This window comes from Spea bombifrons, chromosome 3 (assembly GCF_027358695.1).
Source record: "Spea bombifrons isolate aSpeBom1 chromosome 3, aSpeBom1.2.pri, whole genome shotgun sequence".
In the NCBI taxonomy this organism is placed as follows: Eukaryota; Metazoa; Chordata; class Amphibia; order Anura; family Pelobatidae; genus Spea; species Spea bombifrons.
Window position 1 is genome coordinate 23,054,045 of NC_071089.1, and position 19,813 is coordinate 23,073,857.

Genomic DNA, 19,813 nt, shown 5'->3' on the forward strand with positions numbered 1-19,813 from the left:
AATTAATATTAATATTTAAGAGCTTCTTGATCCAAAGAGAAATCTGATTGCCTCTATGAGTCACAAATAATTTTTCCTCTAAGTGGCAAAATCTGAAAAAATAGCATTTTGCCTTCTTTTGGATCAAAAACAGGAAGATTGGTAGATTTGAATTTGAGGAACTTTGGCCTTTTTTTCGGTGACTTTGAAGAATTCTCACTGATTTCACTATACATCATACAGCAATGGCCAAGCTCTTCTTCTAGCAGAAGTTGGACCTTCGTAATGCATAGAGAGATCAAGTTATAACTATACATTTCCTACCATTATGTTGTAAAACATATATTGTAACTGTGAAAGAAGTAATAAAAATATGGTAAAAACGTTATATTAATATATTATGTAAATAGTATTTATAATGTAATGTCCTCAAATTAATTATAATGAATTAGGTTTACAAAGTCTGTGAGGCACTCTGAGCTATAATCGTTATTAAAAAATGCATTACATTATCTGGCTAGTATAAGTGGCCACTGGAAAAATATACTATTCACCTTACTATGAGGTAGTAAAACTAAGATAAAATTGCTAAATTGTATACATTTTATTAATAAAAAAACTGCAAAATTGTTACGTGGGTGGGTGTTACGTTGGTTGTAAGCTATTCAAGATACCTAAATACAATATATGAAATACTGTCTAAATAGTAAGAACTTTATAGGATTTAAAGTATAGTTAATTTTATTGATGGTTTGGGCAATCAAATGTGTTCTAATAATTATTATCATTGAACTTTTGTGGTTTCATATTAAGAGATGTATTATAATTCAATAAAGACAGATGGGAAGTCAGTGAACCAGAGCATTCAACGATTAATTCAATTTAAAGCCTCCAAATCCCTATAGAAATAAAAGATCTGAAATGAAAAATCCTCATAAGATCATTTTATAAAATCAACCATAAAACTGTTAGACTCATTGATGCTATAATATGGGTATGAACCACATCCTTGATAGTAAATTAACTTTTGTTCCTGCTGGGTAGCGCTCCAGTTCAGGTATATTTTATCCGTGGAAATGTGACTCAATTCAAAGCTTCACCTTGTCTTCAATAAATAGATAATCTTTCGATTTTTTTTAACTATTTAGTTTTTTCCATTTTTTTTATATTTTACTAATCACATTGCAATTAGAAAGCTGGGGTTCATTGGCGTGCCTTCATTTTATTTCTTTTGAGCCATTCAGAGGTGGAGGTGTGTATCTGATTTACATCATTGTCCTGCTGCAGAACTAAACCATGATTGAGCTTTAGGTCACAAACTGATGGTCACACATTATCCTTTAAGATTTTCTTGTAAAAAGAGAATGAATGGTTACATTAATTATAGAAAGTCACCAAGGTCCTGAAGCAGCAAAGCAGCCCCAGACCAGCTGGTCGGACTGGTGGGTGCCGCTCTGTGACCAGAGTGAGCAGGGCAGACTGGAGGCCCTAGGACAGGGCACTTGGTTGGAGGATCTTGGGTGGCCAAGAAAAGAATGTGAAATCAGCAAGGGTGACATTAGTGCACAAAACCTACTGCATAAAAATACATAAAACTAAAGAAAAACTCTACACAGGATAAGACATAAAACCTGTGAAAACACTTTATAGTGCAAAATAAATGATTTCACTTAGAGAAAATGTAATCCTCACCTGTGGGTACTAGATACAGAAATACTAAACCTTCTTATAGTCATCAAATGGCACTTATTGGATGCCCTCAGACAGGGCACTTGACTGAAATACTTCAGACAAGGCATTTTGCTTGAAGTACGAAAGGAATCGAGCTAGTAGCAAAGCTGCCATGAGATAACAGGAGACACTGGAACTGGTTGAACCTCTAAGTTAGGGGGTCCCAGGTCCTGCTGGGTGATAAAGGTACAGCTAACAGCAACTGATTAGGCTACAACACTCACACAATGTAAAGGTCATGTTTGCAGAGCAACTACTATTTATAGGGCAGGGCTTCACAGGATTGTAGTGGTTAATGAGGCCCGCTTGACAACATCAGATTGGAGCAAGAGTTCCAAAACCAGGTAGACTGGCCACTAGAGGCTGAAAGTGGAAATACTCACAAAATCACGTATAATTCATACAGGATATATAAAATAAAAAAAACTGTGGTGAGCCCCAGTGTTAGCTGCAATATTGCCTACAGAATTGCATCAAAAAAGTAAAAAAAAAAAGTGCCCCGCGCTAAGTGGAATAAACAACAAATAGCTAATCCCTTTATGCATTACTAACACCATAAAAATATAAATAACTTAAGTGTCCTGTGTTAGATATTTAAAGAATTTTAAGAAACTTTTTTTTATTTTGCTCTGGACTTTAATAAGGTTGGATTGATATTGAATATTATTGAATATATTATTGAATATATTGAATAGCTATTAACATTTAGCACAGGATACTTTTTTTCTTTTTTTTATTCATACATTAGACTGGAATACAGGAACCATGACACCATGTATTCCAAAAAGTTCCTCTATTGACTCATCAGTCCACAGAATATTATCTCAAAAGTCACCAAGATGTTTTTGTTTGTCAAAAGTGATACAAGCCTTTCTGTTCTTTTTGGTCAGCAATGGTTTTCACCTTACAACTGCCAATGGATGCCATTTTTGCACAGTATCTTTCTTATTGTGGAATTGTGATCACTGATATCAACTAAGGCAAGTGAAGCCTACAGTTCTTTACATGTTAGCCTGTGTTCCTGGATGAGTCATTGGAGGAACTTTGAAAGGCCGCCACTCCTGGGAAGGTTCACTACTGATCCAAGTTATCTCCATTTGTAGATAATTGCCCTCACTGAGGTTCGCTGGAGTTCCAGAGGCTTAGAAATTGCTTTGTAACCCATTCCAGACTGATAGATGTCAATGACTTTTTGAATCCCTAGAGCACATTCTCCACCATCTGTTTTATTGTATTTGCCTGAAGGGGGTGGTAGGGTGGATGCCCTTCAGTGAAGCAGGGGCATGTCTTCATGCAAAACACTTCTCCCTTTTCCTGCAAATCCATTTACTGCAAATCCATTTACATTGTAGATTTTCTTAACCATTTGAGAAGCAATCTGTCCTGTAGTATATATCTCCCTGATTCACTACGAGATCACCAACAAAAGGGATGCAGTGTGGCCCTATAGTTTACCAGATTACTCCTCTTTTATAATAATGGAATAATGCAACTGGAAGCCACAGTTTAGGGTGTGGGTGAATCAAGTGTAGAGGCCCTTGGCAACTACCCAGTTTACTCCATGGTAAAGTATGTCTGACTATACATACTTGGCTATTTTTCTGTTTTTTGGAACCCGGAGCAGGATAAAAATAATTTTATGAAAAATGTTTAAATCAAATAATGTGAATCAATAGAAGCATATAGATTTTATAGCCATTTTATCTAAATTTATTCTACTTACTTTGTAAATGAATGTAGTAAATATTAAAATGTCAGATAAAAGTATTTCTGTAAAACATAAGATATTATTGGATTTTCCTTTAGGGAAACATTGATTTGGAAAACTAGGGCAATGTTGGCTGATTGGCTAAAAAGAAGATTGTTTTTGGAGGCATTTGTGTTACCAAGGAGACATATTTTTTCTACCACATAAATAAATAATATATAACCATGATACATAGTTTATATTATATTAGTATTATTATAGAAAAATGATATTTGGTATTATTTTAGTATATGTACAGTTACAATAACAAATATTTGAATCCTTTGGGTAAGGTCATTGTTGAGGACATGTCCACATAATCTTATAAATAATTATCTGCCACTATACCTGAATGCAAACACCCCAAGTCCCATCAAACTAGACAATGATGGACATACTGCCTACTTACAAAGCTACTGAAATAAGACATAATAGAAAGAAATCCTGGATGAAAGAAGAAAAGGGTAGTAGGAGGAGACTTCAAGCCATACAACTCAGTGTTGAAGAAAATCTTAAGAATGAGGAGAAACTAAGCTCTTTTGTCTTCAGAAAACTCCACTAGCAAAGAGCTCCAAGACAACCTAGGAGTAGTAAGGCAAAGCAAAGGAGGCATGCCAAAAGGTAGTTTTTAACTAATACAAGGACCTAAGGTGTCCGCTGCAGATGGATTAGTGGCTGGAGTCAAAAAAGGGAAAGCTTTGGTTGTTAGTCACAAAATTTTATTGGCAGGATTCTGCATAGGTTTGCTTTTGAGACGAACTTCTACTGTTACTGTTACTTTAAGTACAAAACATTTAGAGCCTGGTGTTGGAAAACTAGAGTTCTTTGCAAACTGCATCATGTGGAATCCTGACAGGGATTGCTATGCCAAGTGGCATAATAATATGGAGATAAAGACCTTGCTCTGCATGGATGATGTGACACTCATGCTTAAATCACCAATCATTGAGAGCAGGCGCAAATGTCAACTGAGGGAAGTCAGTGCATTGCAACCTTTCTTTCTATCTGTTGCCCCTTATACCACTACAGACTTCATTAAGATCATTGAGGTCTAGCTTGGGGGGCATGGCACAGTGCTCAAAAGCTGGAAAGGAGGACTGAATTAAGCCAAACAAAACCCTGAACTATGCTGCCTTAAAGACCTTAGTATCCTGGGGATGGTTCTGCAAAACAAGATTCTTCCTATGCTGCAGTCTGTGGACTCATCGTTGGGACAGTTTCCATCTTCATATGGGATTCCAAAATGGACAGAATAAAGTGAGCAATCATGTACAATCCTTCCAAGAATGGCAAAAGAGAGCTTGATGTACCAACTTTGCTGAAGGCCTCCATTGTGTTCACATGTTAAGGCAGGCATTCCCCTAAGAAATATATGCATGGTAGGTATCTATGCAGTTACAGACACTGCCCACACTGAATCATAGTGCAGAACCTTTCATTGTATTTATTATACTACTGTGTTTTTGTACAGGCTTTTTTGGGAACCGTAGAAAACAAACTCTGTAGATAAGACTCTTAATACTTTTTTGTATGGACCTTTTCAAGGTGAATTTACAGAGGGTGCCATTGAAGAATGTTACAGACACTTTTGTTGTTAGCTGACAATTTCCTGATCCTTAAGAGAAAACAGGTTACAGTATGAGACTGATCCTCAGCTTGCTCAAACAGTATTCTATAATCAACTGTTTTGATGGAAACTGGCTCCTGATCCACCCTCTTATTTTTTTAGACTCTTGTAATATTTTCTCCCATATGCCAGGTGTCATTGCTAACACAATAACACTTTCTTATGTCCCTGAGGACTCTTTGATGTAACTTTACCATGACTGGTATCATGGTAATAATGTCCCTTCTTTGTACTACAGTACTCAACTTAGGAAAGTATAAAACTGTTTTTAGATGTACAGATTCTATTATTGACTGTAAACATAAGCTATGCCTCTATATAGTTTGTTGTGCTGTTAATGTCTGTGTTCGGAGCTGGATTGCATTGTGTTTAGTATGTTCTGTCTCAACTCAATCAACTCTGTATGAAGAAAGCTTATCTCATGGACATGTGCTATGCACAAAAGCTATGTCTAAAACAGACACATGCAAATGATTGAGCCCTTACAACCACAGGCAAATAAATGACATACTTTGTTACTTTGTGTGTATCTTGGTCTTGTTGTTATAAGTGTATGTTATTTTGTTTCATGTGCTGTGTGCATTGAAGGGCTTTGTCATTGGGGAGCAATCATAAGCATTCAAAATCACTGGCTTACAACCTTTAACTGATACACCAAGGACTTATCTTCAGGAAGTTACTTATTTGAATGCCTTGTTACAGGAAAAAAACTCACACTGTCAAGGTTTCATATTTAGCCGGAATAGCAATAAAGAGTTCTGTAGAAGCAGCTTTATCATATATAAATAGCCTAATGTCAAGAGAGCAGAGAGGTGATAAAATAAAATGACCTAAAATAAAAATGCAATGAAAATGTACCAGATATTAAGCAATTGTGTGAATTATGTATGCAGCAGGACAGGACATGCACAATAGAATGGGTAGATGTCAGACAATAGTGAGACTTAAATTGATTGAGCTTTGAGGATTCTAGGAGGTATACACTTAAAATATAGAATACAGTGTAAATACAGTGTAAAGCCAAATATAGAATAAAAGTGTAAAGCCAAATAATTATTCCAACATAATGAGATTGAACAGGAAACAACAAAGAGACTCTATGCACCCTTTAGTCGTATGCAGGTATTTTGTGAGGAAAGAAACAAATAAGGCAAGGTTTACTCAGCCCTTGTCCCTCCATCCTATAGTTGGCTGCTGGATTTCATTATGTTAGATGAGCATTTGGTTTATCATTTTTTTGGCAGTCCAATAGCTCGATTTTTCCGTTATAATTGATATTTTGAGAAGGCAGTAACTTCTCTTTGGCATGAATTGTGGCTAGAAACACTGCAGCAATGCTGAAATTAATAAGTTGACTTGTTATTTTAGTGTTGTGGCTATTTGGTATAAATATTGCACTATCCCCTGATAACAACAAGAGGAGAACTGTGTCTGCTATTGTTTGTCTCCAAACATTTCCGTGTTTTTATACAATATAATAACATGTTCATAGAAACTCCATATTTTACATATTGCCAAATATGCTAAATTACATATTGATCATAATAATGTTGTGTATTGCGTATATGCTACTTGATTAGCACAAAAAACTTGCTTTCTTACAACTTGTTAAAGTTGTTCTTCACACTTCTCACATGTATAGAAACAGAAATATATGGGACAAAAAACATTCAGCCTATCTAGTCTGCCCATTTTTTTTAACAACTGTTATTATTATTATTATTATACTTTATTTTAAAAACGCCGACAGATTCCGCAGTGCTGTACAAGATGAAAATGTTACAGATAACGACAAGTACAATACAGCAATTGACATACAGATACAAGAGGAATGAAGGGCCCTGTTCTCACAGGAACTTACATTCTAGGTGGATAAGGGTAAGAAACAGGAGGTGAGGACTGCGTGGTAGTGAATGATGTTAATGTAGGGCAAGATAAGGGTTGTAAGTGGGTGAGAGGGAAGTTTTGATGTTTATGTCAGTGGTAGGCTTCCCTGGAGAGAAAAGATTTTAGGGAGCGTTTGAAGGAGGGTAGCGTTGGAGAGAGGACAGCACAGGGAAGAGAGTTCCAGAGGGTTGGTGCTGCGCAAGAGAAGTCCTGTAGGCAGGCATGAGAGGAGGTGATAAGTGAAGATGCAAATAGCAGGTCATTGTTGGATCGTAGAGGGCGGGCTGGAGTATATTTGCTGGATAGGTAGAGGGGAGTGGCGTTAGTGAGAGCTTTGTAGCATAGAGTTAGTATTTTGAATTTAATTCTGCTACGGGGAGGGACTCGCAGAGAGGTGCGGCAGATGCAGAGTGTCGAGTGAGATAGATTAGTCTGGCAGAGGCATTGAGGACAGACTAGAGATAGTCATTAGAGAGGGAGACCGGTAAGTAGGTTGTTGCAGTAGTCTAGATGGGAGATTATGAGGGAGTGGATTAGTTGTTTTGCGGTGCTCACAGTCAGGAATAGACAAATTTTGGAAATGTTGCATAGTTGGTTGTGGCACGATTTAGAATTTGATGTGATAGGTTTGAGTTTAGGGTCACTCAGAGGCAGCAGACTTGTGGTGAAGGAGAGATAGTGGTAACGTCGACAGTGATAGAAAGGTCAGTAAGGGGAATAGAGTTAGAGGGAGGTATTAGAAGGAGCTCAGTTTTAGGCATGTTTATCTTGAGGTGGTGAGAGACCATCCAGGAAGAGATGCCAGATAGGCAGCTGCTGATCTGAGAGAGGACAGATGCAGAGAGATTGGGGGTGGAGAGATAGATTTGTGTCTCGTCTGCATAGAGGTGGTATTTGAAGCCAAAGCTGTCGATAAGTTTTCCAAGTGAGGAAGTATAGATGGAGAATAGTAGAGGACCCAGGACAGAACCCTGAGGTACTCCAACAGACAGAGGCATTGAAGAGGAGGAGTCACCAGCAAAAGACACAGAGAAGGATCTGTTAGAAAGATACAAGTTAATCCAGGAGAGAGCAGTGTCACAGAGACCAAGAGAGCTGAGAGTCTGTAGGAGGAGGTGGTGGTCGACTGTGTCGAAAGCAGCAGAGAGGTTGAGTAAGATTAGGATAGAGTAGTGGCCATTGTTTCTAGGAGATAGACGGTTGTTTGTGACCTTGGTGAGAGCAGTTTCAGTCGAGTGCTGTGGGCGGAAACCAGACTGCAGGGGGTCGAGCAGGGAGTTTGAGGACAGAAAGTGGGTTAGACAGTCGTAGATTAGTTTTTCTAAGAGTTTAGATGTTATTGGAAGTAGTGATATGGGGCAGTAGTTAGCAGGGGAATTTGGGTCAAGGCAGGGTTTCTTAAGGATGGAAGTGACCTGTGCATGTTTGAATGTGGATGGGAATATGCCAGTAGAGAGTGAGGAGTTGAAGATGTGAGTGAGGGCAGGAGTAAGGCTAGAGGAGACTGATGGAATTAGGTATGAAGGGACAATAGAGCGTGAACTTCGTTCACTGTGGTTGGGGGGAAGAAGCTGAGAGAGCCAGAGGGTTTGATCATGTAAGTAAGTAAGAAAACATTTATTTCTGCCCCAAAGCTAACCATAAGTATACGAGATAATTATACTTTCATCTTATCTCACTGCTAATGTTCCTGATTCAGAAAAGGTGGGAAATGATGTTTCCCCAGATGGTTATTTGCAGCTCCCACTGTCATATTTTGTTCTGGTTTTCCTGTTATGTTTTACAATATTAGAATTAGCTCAATGCTAAGCCCCTTCAATAGCAAGAACCTGTGTAGCAGTAGATAGAGCCCATTAGGTAACATGGAGACTTGGAGTAATGTGGTATTTACTTAGGAAAGAAGGCAGTGAATAAAACAGACTTTTCACTGTGTACGACAAAATGTTGGTCTAAATACATTTAAAGGAACACATCTTAAAGCAATACAAATAAAGGAATGCCCTTCTGCATCCTATGAATAATAGGCATAGCTGAGTTATGTCATGTAACTGCATAACCCTTCCTCAAATCACGTTTACTATATAGTATTAGTCTGCCCTTTTTCTCTTTCGCGAGTAATAATCCCAACTGGGAATGACAATCAGATCTGAAATGCTTTGATATTCCCCTTCAAAATGAAATTCAAAGCTTTAAGGAAAACTGGAAATATGAAGCAGATGATTTATAATCAAGCATTTGGGAAAACAGTCATTTAAATATCTAGCACAGCACGTTATAAAGAGTCACGGTTATCTCACGCTGTTGTCACACACGTTTTCACTATTTAAAGTTATGAATATGGATCTTCTCATAATATTCCTCTCTAAAGAGCTTTGTCGGCTCCCAGTAGGAAGTCAGACTGTGTGTGAGTCTTCCTTGGTATGTCTTCTAAAATTCTATAAAATCATATAGATCCAACTTTTATTTCGAAGAAAGCCTAAAAAATTCAGACAATAAGGATTACAATAAATAACATTAAAAAAAGTTTAAATGCCCACCTGATTGAACAGAAATGCAATTCTTAAACTTTGAAGCATTAATTGATGATTGGTTTTAAATGTTAAAAGTCATATTAATAGACATTAATTTGGGTTTTCTTGTTAAGTAATTTTAATATCAGTGATATCCATGACATACGAAGCCATCATTGTAACAGTCTACTAAAGGGCCAAGAGCCTAGTTTCTTTCAATTCTACTTAACATTCTGAAAATTCTGTATCTAACAGATATATGTTGCTTTCAATTGTCCCACAAAGGCCAAATATCTTAGGAAATCTATTAAGTTCTAGGTGAGAATTTTCTGGTTCTGTAGAATAACATGAGTTTTCTCTCCTTAGCGTTTAGACAGTTTACCTAGACATTTTCCACACTAGATCTTCAAACAGTGGTTATGTTTATATAAGCAGAACCTAATTTAGCAAATGTTGGGCATTTGGTAATTATAACTGGTCTGGCTGATATCAATAATTGTTTAAGTTAAGATGTACATTATTCTTAGCATGACCTAATCATTTGTATCATGTTTAGTCTGGTTATTTCACACATAGAGAAAACTCCACAAATGGGGATTTAGTAGGGCCTTTTCACCCACCATTCATTCCATTGTACACACTTCTGTGATGAGATGACATTTCATCTGCTACTTGTCTCCTTAAGGTGCCTTCCCTGCTGCTCCCACTCAAAAGTTTGAGATGTTCTGGACTACCTCCAAAATGTTGTCTGAGATGCTCAGGGCTACTGCCCCTTGCTTTCTGAAGATGGTCTGAGTTTCCACTTATTGTGTGTTTTTGAAGATGTTCTGGGCTGCCACTGCTGAGATTTTGGTATTCTGGACTACCACCAGACCTATGCATTTTAAAATGTTCAGGGCTACTACATAATATCTGTTTTTGTAGATTTTCTGGGCTACTACAAATATGCTTTTGTTGCTCAGGACTACTTTTACCCACGCTTTTATGATGTTCAGGACTTGCACTTTTCGGGTGTTTCTGTTGATCAGGGCTTGCAGAACTCCTAGGCTTTTGAAGATGATCAGGGCTGCCACTTCCACGTTTCTGGTGCTCAGGACTTCCTTCAACCCTACTCTTTTGAAGATGCTCTGGACTATTGGTGAGGTTAGATTTATGATGGTCCGGGCTGTCTGTGCTTCCTGCACTGGAGGTACTGCTCCCATCGCCAACATCTCGCACAAAAGTACTGGCTGTCGTATTTAACTGACAGAGACTATTCTGGCTGTCAATGGAGCAACGGCTTCCAGCTCCCCCAATTTTATCCTCATCTAGCAACACACAAATTTCTTTCAATTCCACATTCTCTTTAACAATTTCTTCTTGTCTTACTTCCAGATCCTTCAGTTTCTGTAAATATAATGCAACCTCTTTATGCATGATTCCTGAAGCATATCTCCCAAGTCTTTGCCATTCTCTGGAAATTCTTTTCCCTTTCTGTCTGTCATCATCCAAGAAACAACATAGGTCTCTAAGCTCTTGATTATCTTCCTGCAGCTTCTGGTTTACATCCTTAAACAACATAATGATACTGTGTTAATATGTGAGCAATACAACATAAACATTTATTCTTATTGCTAGAAAATCGTTCAATCAAAAAGTGCTCGGCATTGGCTTGACATATAAAGCTATATAGATTGGTTATTGACCAACCCTAACATCGCCAAAATATTGGGGTGGATTTATAATCATGTAGCAGGCTCCAAAAAAAATGGGAGCACTAAGCTCTATACTGCATCGAGGTGCCCAATAACCAAGGAGCACAGCAGGGTCACATAACAAATGTGAAGAATGCATCAATAAAGTGGCAGCTTTGTGCATATGCTTTTATTTCCAGCCATCAGGTATCTGTGGTTTACAATAAAATACCTAGGGGGACTTGTACAAACAATACCTTTTTCTTTGTATTAGATCAGTCAGACTCCACAGGACTAGACGATTCATGATATTCACTAGCCTTACTTATTAGCCTATGAGTGTTGTGATGAAGTGACCTTTACAATCCCAAAAGCCAAGAATAATGCATATGATTGATAGGCTGAGCCATAAAACTGCACACAAAAAAACAACTAAAATGTGGTGATGCACAACCAGAAATATGAGCAATCTGAACCTGCTTCCAGGGTCACTATTTTTCACTATAATCAAGCACAGTTGACCATACATAGTGAAATAAATGAAGTGTTGCATTTTTCTCTAAATTCTAACAGGCATTAAATATTATACACTATTTTTTTGTACTTGTTATAAGAATTTGGTTATCTGTTATTTTTAAAGTTATCTTAAGTGTTCAGCAATTTTGTATATGATTTTCAGGTTGCTTTTGAGACTGCTAAAAACCCTCTGAAGAGTTCTGAAAACTCATTATGCTGAAATTTTTCCTTTGATCTCCTTTGACCTTTTAGTTAATCAGGTTTGGGTTCTTGTAGGATGATTTTTTTTTCCTCAAGCACAATTCCAACACAAATGTTGAACTCTGCTACTCGAGGGTTTTTGGCTCAAACCATTTCTCCCACCAGTACCATTGTCAACACATAAAACTATTACTGTTTACTAGACTTGTGCATTCGTATTCGGGCGAACATGAAAACGAACGCGAAGAGTGCGTTTTCGTTGTTCGTCCCGAAGAAACGAAGAAGTGAAGATAGCGGCTTTAAAATCCTGGCGCCAAAGCTGTCGTGTAGTCCGTACCGTGTTAGCCCCTTATTAACACCTTCTACAAAAGACGGAAAAAATGAAGGAAAAAAACGAACACGAAGAATGTACACGAATATTTGCCCGAACCAAACACAGGAACAGGCGAATATTCGTGGAATACCAAGATCCCCCCCCCCACGAAGACTAACACGAAGAGTTGGCCGGCACTCAAGTCTACCGTTTACAGTCCTCAGATCAATGTGTCCATGCTCAGTAATGCGCTTCAGACCCTGGGCTCTCTATTCCTGATTTTGTTGGGGGTATGCCATATTTTTTTTTTGTGTGCTTAAAATACACCCACTCCAAGTCTAATATTGGGACCTGGTTTCTTTACATGAACTGTCATGCCTACCAGCATTCCCTGACAGAACACACTGCTTGTTTTACTGACTGCACTTTTAGAATGTGCTTTGGACTTCTGTTATACAGGCAATTAAATTGAAGTTTTATTAAAACATTTTTAAAAAAATGCGTGTGACATATAATAGCATAGGTGTCCCCATCAACATTTCAAAAGCATCCAGGTCAATGCTTTTTTTTTTTAAATGTTCATCACAGTCACATTAAGGAATTGGATGAACGTTTTCTATAAGATTTTCTCGATTTTTTCTCCTTTACAAAGACTTTCTTTGCGTGTTGTGATGCAAACCAACGTGAGCATTGTGCCACAACAAAAAGCAAAAAGTGAGATAAAAAACCCTATTATGAACATTAGTGTGAATACACAGACTGTATAGGTGTCTACAAATCTGATTAGTATGTTGCTACTCATTGAAACCTGAGAGAACAGGACATTCATCAATTCTGTCAGGTCAATCTTCCATAAAGAACATTTGTTAATTGAAGGAGCTCTTCCAACCTCTGCTGTATTTAACACTTTTATAACTACACACACCATGAGCATCATTCCTAGCACTTTTAAATGCCCAGTCCATTCCCTCAAATATTTTTTCTCTTTCATCATTTTTACCTGGATTCTCTAATTGTCATGAAACATTATCTCGTAACAAGCTTCTTAAAAACACCTTTTGCACCCTAAAGAGTGCAATGAAAGGGTCTTCTTTATATCAAATGGGGCACAGGGAAGTTTTCCTCCTCTGCCCCCCCCCATATTTGAGTGTGAGATGTAGCACAGTCACCAGCACAGCACATACACATTTATACTCACATACAAATTCATGTTAACACACATTTATAGTGTACACATAGAGTCATGCTCAAATATGCTTACACATACACAGTGGCACACATATACATAGACATTCATGCTCACATGCACTTACACATAGACATTCATGCTCACATGCACTTACACATAGACATTCATGCTCACATGCATACAAACATACATAACAACAAAACTAGCATTCAAAAGAACTCATCAAAATGGTACAATGCTAAAGAGAGTTTGAATTTCAGATAAAAAAAAATAACTGTAGTGTAACCTTAGTTAAAAACTTAGTCAAAACTAAGCTGCCACTTCAAAACCAAATATATGGACACAATTCTTAAGTAGTCATTTGGTTGACTTTGTAATGTTTTTTTTTTTTTCACAAAAATATTAGCATGTGAATTTATGTCTCCTCTATTAACATTTTGTTATAGCATCCTGTGCACTCAGAGTATACCTCACATATGGGGATTTTGCTCATCTTTCAGTAGAGTAAATTCAGAGATTATATGTTTTATTTATTTAGGTCAAGTTGTTCACGCTAGATATATGCTCAAGAGGACATTTTACCATAAAGTTGTTTGTTGTTTCACATAATATTTTAGTGTTTTGAAATATATATAAACACATATGTTTATGATTATGTGTGCATGTATATATGTATATAAGAGAGTGGTGTTAGCATGTGTGTGCACATAGTGTTGTGTGTGTTACTGTATGGCATGCTGGATACCCACATGTAGTGTTAGAGTATGTGTGTATTGTTGCATGGTGTTAGCATATGTGTGTAATATTGTAAGGTGTTAATGTTTGTAACCATGTGATGTAAGTATGTATGTGCCTGTTATGATATGGTGTTAGCGTGTCTAAGTGTATCGCGTTAGCATAAGTGAATGTATGTTAGTATTTGGGGTATGATGTGATCATGCGTTATGTATTAGCGTATGCTGTTGGAGTGTCAAGGGTGAACCTAGCGTTAGTGGTGCCTGGGAGGGGGGAAGAGGGAGCAAGAGAACAAATATATGTGTATATAAGAGTACAGTGGTGGAGTGAGTAGGAGGTAAAGCGAGTTTGCATGTTAGTATGTATGCTTGTTATTTATAGTGGGACCTTTACTGAATTACTGCACCTAGATGCCACAAACCCTAGGCTTTCCCCTATTCTCATAAGGTGTGGTTATGGGAGAATCTTAAGGCTGGTGGAGCAATGGGTGGGATAGTGGGATTGACATGAGGCAGGCTGATGGTAGGAGATGGTAGAAGATTTTGGATGGTGGCCCTGTGTGTGTGTAGATATGCCACTAACTTGATAAAGACCTCATCGTGAGGTCGAAACGTTGTTGTCTGTTTCCTACAATAAATCTGTCTGATGGAACCCCTGCGTGCCTGGAGCCTTCTTCTATTTTTGATTTACTGGGGAGCTGGCCCTTCCTGGCACAGCTAAGCACCTGAGTTCCTGTGGGGAGTGAGTGCAGATTCCTAATTCTGGTGACTAGATATGCCACTAGGTCATACTAGGTCAGTATGCATACTTCTAATTATGTTGGTGTGTGCATTTTCGTGAGCATTTGTAGGTCACCTCTAGCTATGAGTGACTAGCAACAACCTAAAATATGTCATAGTTGATGTAACCCTGTGGCTAGCCTACTGGGAAGATTTCAATAGCCCGGTAAGCCAAGCCACTCCTGGTCATGGGTATTTACAGAAATGCTTCAAGACTGAAGCCATCACATTCATTTGTTTCCTTTCACAGAGTACAGTTTTATACTGCTTTATTATATAGCAGAACATGTTATTTTTATTATTCAGCTATTATTGTATTTACACAATGCAAAGTAACTAAAAAAAGTAGTGAAAGCGTTAACACTTCTGATTTTCACCCATGATTTATTTAAGTGCTTTTTAGCTAGACTTTAACTGCACCAGAGTGGAATTTAAACAGGCATTGACTAAATGAAACAGCTCAACCGTTTGATGTGTCTCCTTATATTTGCAAATCATTGTTTATGTAAGAGAACATAAGATGTGCTACTGAGACTGGAAACAAATACTGACACTAAAAACTCAATGGAAATTATACAAAATATTCTATGTATTTCATATGTGTTTGCGAGTGTACAACATACATTCAAAAGAAATATTGTCAGCAAATTCTTGTATCATGCAAACCATTCTTCATTTTAGTTACCCTGCTCTAAACTTTCTCCAAAATGTCAATATCCTTCTGGAGATGGGGTCTCCGGAACTGTACACAATACAGAGGTCTGACCAAAGATCTGTAAAGTGGCATAACTACCTCTAACTATACAACCCAACACCTGTTTGCCTTTTCTGTCATATTTACATTTATATTATTCCTTTATTATTTTAATACAAACATATCAGACAATGCATACTAGACATGTACATGAGGACCAAAATCTATTTGGATACATTTTTCAATTCATTTTTGGGTTATTATTTTTCTGTCTTTTTGGTTTAGATGAAATTTCTGGGTTTTTCCTTTCGTTTGGACACCAAATGTATTCTTTCACATAGTAACAACTCAGTAATATGCAAGATGAAACAGTACATGTTATATGTTTGTCTTATATTTTCCTGTCCAAGTTACAATTACATTGTATCAGTGTGTGTGTGTGGGGGGGGGGTTGCCAAAACAGGGAGTTCAAGCAAATTAACCAGAATACGTTCCAGACACACACTGACCTTTATCCAGGCACATCTAGGACCTCTGTCACTATCTCAGTCACCACATTGTAAAACAGATCCGTGTTCACCACAAGTAAAGGACTCTATCATCCAATACCGGCTTACTTAATTTTACTATATCCGCCATTATTGGCTTCACAAAATGTCAACAATCCAGGCACTTTAATTTGCTGGATAAAAGTCAAACTCCACAATACTCTTGGTGTGGTTCTCTTAAGCACTGATTGCTAGAAGTACATTATGGCCCCCATCGTGTTCTGCATTGAAGATGTCCACCAAGTCTACAGAGAAGAACTTCAGCGCATACAGGTGTACTGAAACTCTTCAATACTACTACTTGGATATTAGAGCATACTACTACTTGGATATTAGAGGCATACAATAATAATAATAATTAATAATAATAATACTGAAGTGGCATAATCATGGGCTCAGGCACATACTAGCACTAGCAACTACAAATAATATACCCAATCTATATAAAACAGACTATACTGAAGATAACAAAGCAAATGCACAAATACAAATCGGATATTCAGAACTTACTTATTCATTTTTTGTTGGGACCCTCTTCTTTTTTTAGACATTCATATACGAATTAGGATTAACGTTTACATTTGTATGAATCCAAATGCGCAAGTCTAAAGCATACAGCAAAACCAGAAAAAAATATTAATAATACTGTACGTGCAAGTCAGTTTCCTATATAACTTTGTAGCTTCCAGTGATAAGTTTCATATGTCAGCCACTTACACTAATAGGTAAGCGAGAGGTTTATGAATCTTAGTGTGCGTGCTTTCGTAAATTACAGAAATGTAGTAGTACACTGCAGAAATCCAATAAAATGCATTAAAAATCCAGTATATCTGCAGTAGGACATTTCTCATTGTCAGTTTGGTTTATAATTTCATTCATTGCTTCCTGTAAAAATATAACAAATCAATGCAGATAAACCATATATAAAAACAGTAACCCTGAGTGCTATATGTTTTCAAGAAAAAAAAACTATTAACAAAAGTAAATTTAGATATAATGAATAAAAATATAGTGTAGCTTCTGTGTAGGATAACCAATAGGGAAAGCATTTTGGAATGTAGATTGTGAATATTACTAATACTCCATCTTAGCCACAATTATTTCACTTAAGCCATTGTGTAGGCTTGTTCTTGTAATAAATACATTTTAGTACCAGTGTGCTTATGATTGTTTCAGCTGGATGGTTCCTCTGATGGTGACATTACTGCATAATTATTTTTAAATGTTACTGTCACGACACAGCGTACAGAAGAGACACCGAAGTCAGGTAGGACTGGCAAAGGATGGTCCAGAGAGCCGAGGTCAGGATACCGGAGAGCAGGATAATCGTGGAACAAGCCGAGGTCAGGATACCGGAGAGCAGGATAATCGTGGAACAAGCCGAGGTCAGGATACCGGAGAGCAGGATAGTCAAGGAACAAGCCGAGGTCAGGATACCAGGAACAAGCAGGAAATACGCGTACTGGGAAGGCACTACCGAGATAGGCACGACCATCAGAAGGCAAGGTCTCAGTGTTCTGAAGTCTCTTAAGTAGGCACAGGAAGTTAGGCACTAATTGGAGATTTCCCGCCAAAATTTCAAAGTGCCGTTACGTCACTTCCTGCGCGGCCATCTTGTGGTTGGCGATTACGTAATCTTCCAATATAAGTAGATGTAGTTTCCGCGGGCGCCACTAGGTGGCGTGAAGAAGAACGCGTCCGGACACCAGAGCTGGACCTGTGCTCTGGCTGAAGCTGCTGGGAACGCGACGTGGATGAGGTAAGTTCTCCCTCAATCTGCAGCGGCTGCCTCCGCTGCAGATGCGGGGGGTCTCCCCCTTCTCCGCGGCGGCCGCGTCTGCTGTGCAGAAGCGGGGGGTCTCCCCCTTCTGCGCGGGGACTGAGGTTGCCGTGCGGGAGCAGGGGGTCTTCCCCTACCTCGCGGCGGCTGCTGCTGCCATTCAGAAGCGGGGGGTCTCCCTCTTCTTCGCGGCAGCTGCGGCTGCCGGACCGAAGCGGGGGGTCTCCCCCTACCTCGCGGCGGTTGCCGTTGCCGGCCGGGGGACCCAGCGGATCTCCCTGCCGGTAGCGTGACAGTTACCACATTTTTTTAAAACTTTTTATTTTTTCCCATAAAAATTAAGATTTAAAAGCTGGGCTCCAATGATTTGCATGGACCCTCTAGCAAACTTTCCCAACTTTGTTATTTTTAAGGATGGGCCACCATCTTGCGAGTGGCAAAGCCTCTCGCAGTGGCGGTTGTGACCGTTCTCCGGAGCTGGGTGTTGAGTGTCGCTGAATGCCTCGCTATCGAGGCATTTCAGCGACACCACTGAAGTTTAGGAAGCGATCGTTGATCGCCTTCTAAACTCTTTTAAAACGGGAGTCCGCGGTCATACAGTTTTTGGTGGATGTTGACGTCCCGGGGAGGTGCCAGACATGGTCCCTGATGCTGATCTCGGTGTTGCTGAATTGCTCAAAAAGAACATATCATGTTCACGCAATCTCTGTACAGAAAAGTACAATTTCAAAACGGGGTGGTATCATCGTCTTTGTGATGATCAGTTGTAAATAATTTAGTGTACCACCCTCTATTACAGTATCTTTGAATATAATAAAAATCCCTAAGCATGCCCTTTTATTTTGATAGATCCTGGGAATGTTAATGACTGTGTTTGTAACTAAAACTAAATGTGCCATTGTGACAATGGCATTGTGATGTCATCACTGAAGATGTACAAATCTTCTGTATTAAATACTGGAGAGAAGTAGTAGTAGTTTCGACTTCTCCTCCCCTGTCCTAGCAGAAACAGTGTATTGGTCTGCGCCATAATATTAGTCAAGTAAAAAAATAAATTACATTTTTTTAAAAAAAATAGATAAAAAAATAAAAAATAAAACAAAGAATCAAAAGAAAAAGTGCAATACTACCAGATGGTAGTGACCTGGCATTTGTGCATTTGTTTTGCAAATTGTATATTATACTCTGTAACCTTAAGCTAGCACATACACCAGAATTTATAGATTTTATAAACTGAGAAAACAGAAATAAAAACAAGAGAAATCTCTAAAGATGATAAGAATTTTGCAGATAAGAACCCAGTTATAATTGGTGCAAGACAACAGAACATGTGTAGGTCTCATTAGGACAGGCATCCCATTAAGCTCTTTTCAATACGTATATTTAATGTATGTATAAGAACCAAAGGAAATAACAAAAAAGTGAAAATATAGATTTGTATTAACTTTTTTCCAGCATAATTTCACTGCATTAATCAAATGATTACATGAGTACAATGTTCTGTCTTGAGATAATCCAAGATGCAGTGGGTTTCATTGCATGCATTAGACTACCCTGAGATTACAGGCATGATGTAGTAGAGATTTACTGTCTGATAACCCTCTCTGATATTTATCCTGTTCCAAGTCATCAGTGCCCTTGGAAGTACCACCTACTCCTTCTTCTGGAAAGTCTAATCTCCTGGTTTTGTATACTATCCAAATGTTGCTGCCTTTAACTACATAAAATGTATTTTTTTTATAAATTGCAATGTGCAATACCATTTTAAACCTTGCCTACTAACTCAAATAAAATTCCCCAATTCCTTTATGTTAAGCTATTAAGTGGAAAAAGAACAGAAAACACCACTAGCTGAAAGGAAGTGCTGGTTCAGGTCTCCCACTATGGTTTCGTATATTGTATGT

The 19,813-nt window shown here is 38.1% G+C and overlaps 1 protein-coding gene across 1 annotated transcript in view; it reads right to left on the minus strand.

The window, feature by feature from the left end:
- The window catches only part of CCDC85A (coiled-coil domain containing 85A), a 79,452-nt gene that overhangs the window by 55,547 nt on the left and 4,092 nt on the right, over window positions 1-19,813 (minus strand). The window contains exon 2 of the mRNA XM_053459456.1: window positions 10,102-11,029. Within this exon, the coding sequence (XP_053315431.1) occupies window positions 10,102-11,029 (928 nt within the window). The remainder of the gene's footprint in view (window positions 1-10,101; window positions 11,030-19,813) is intronic.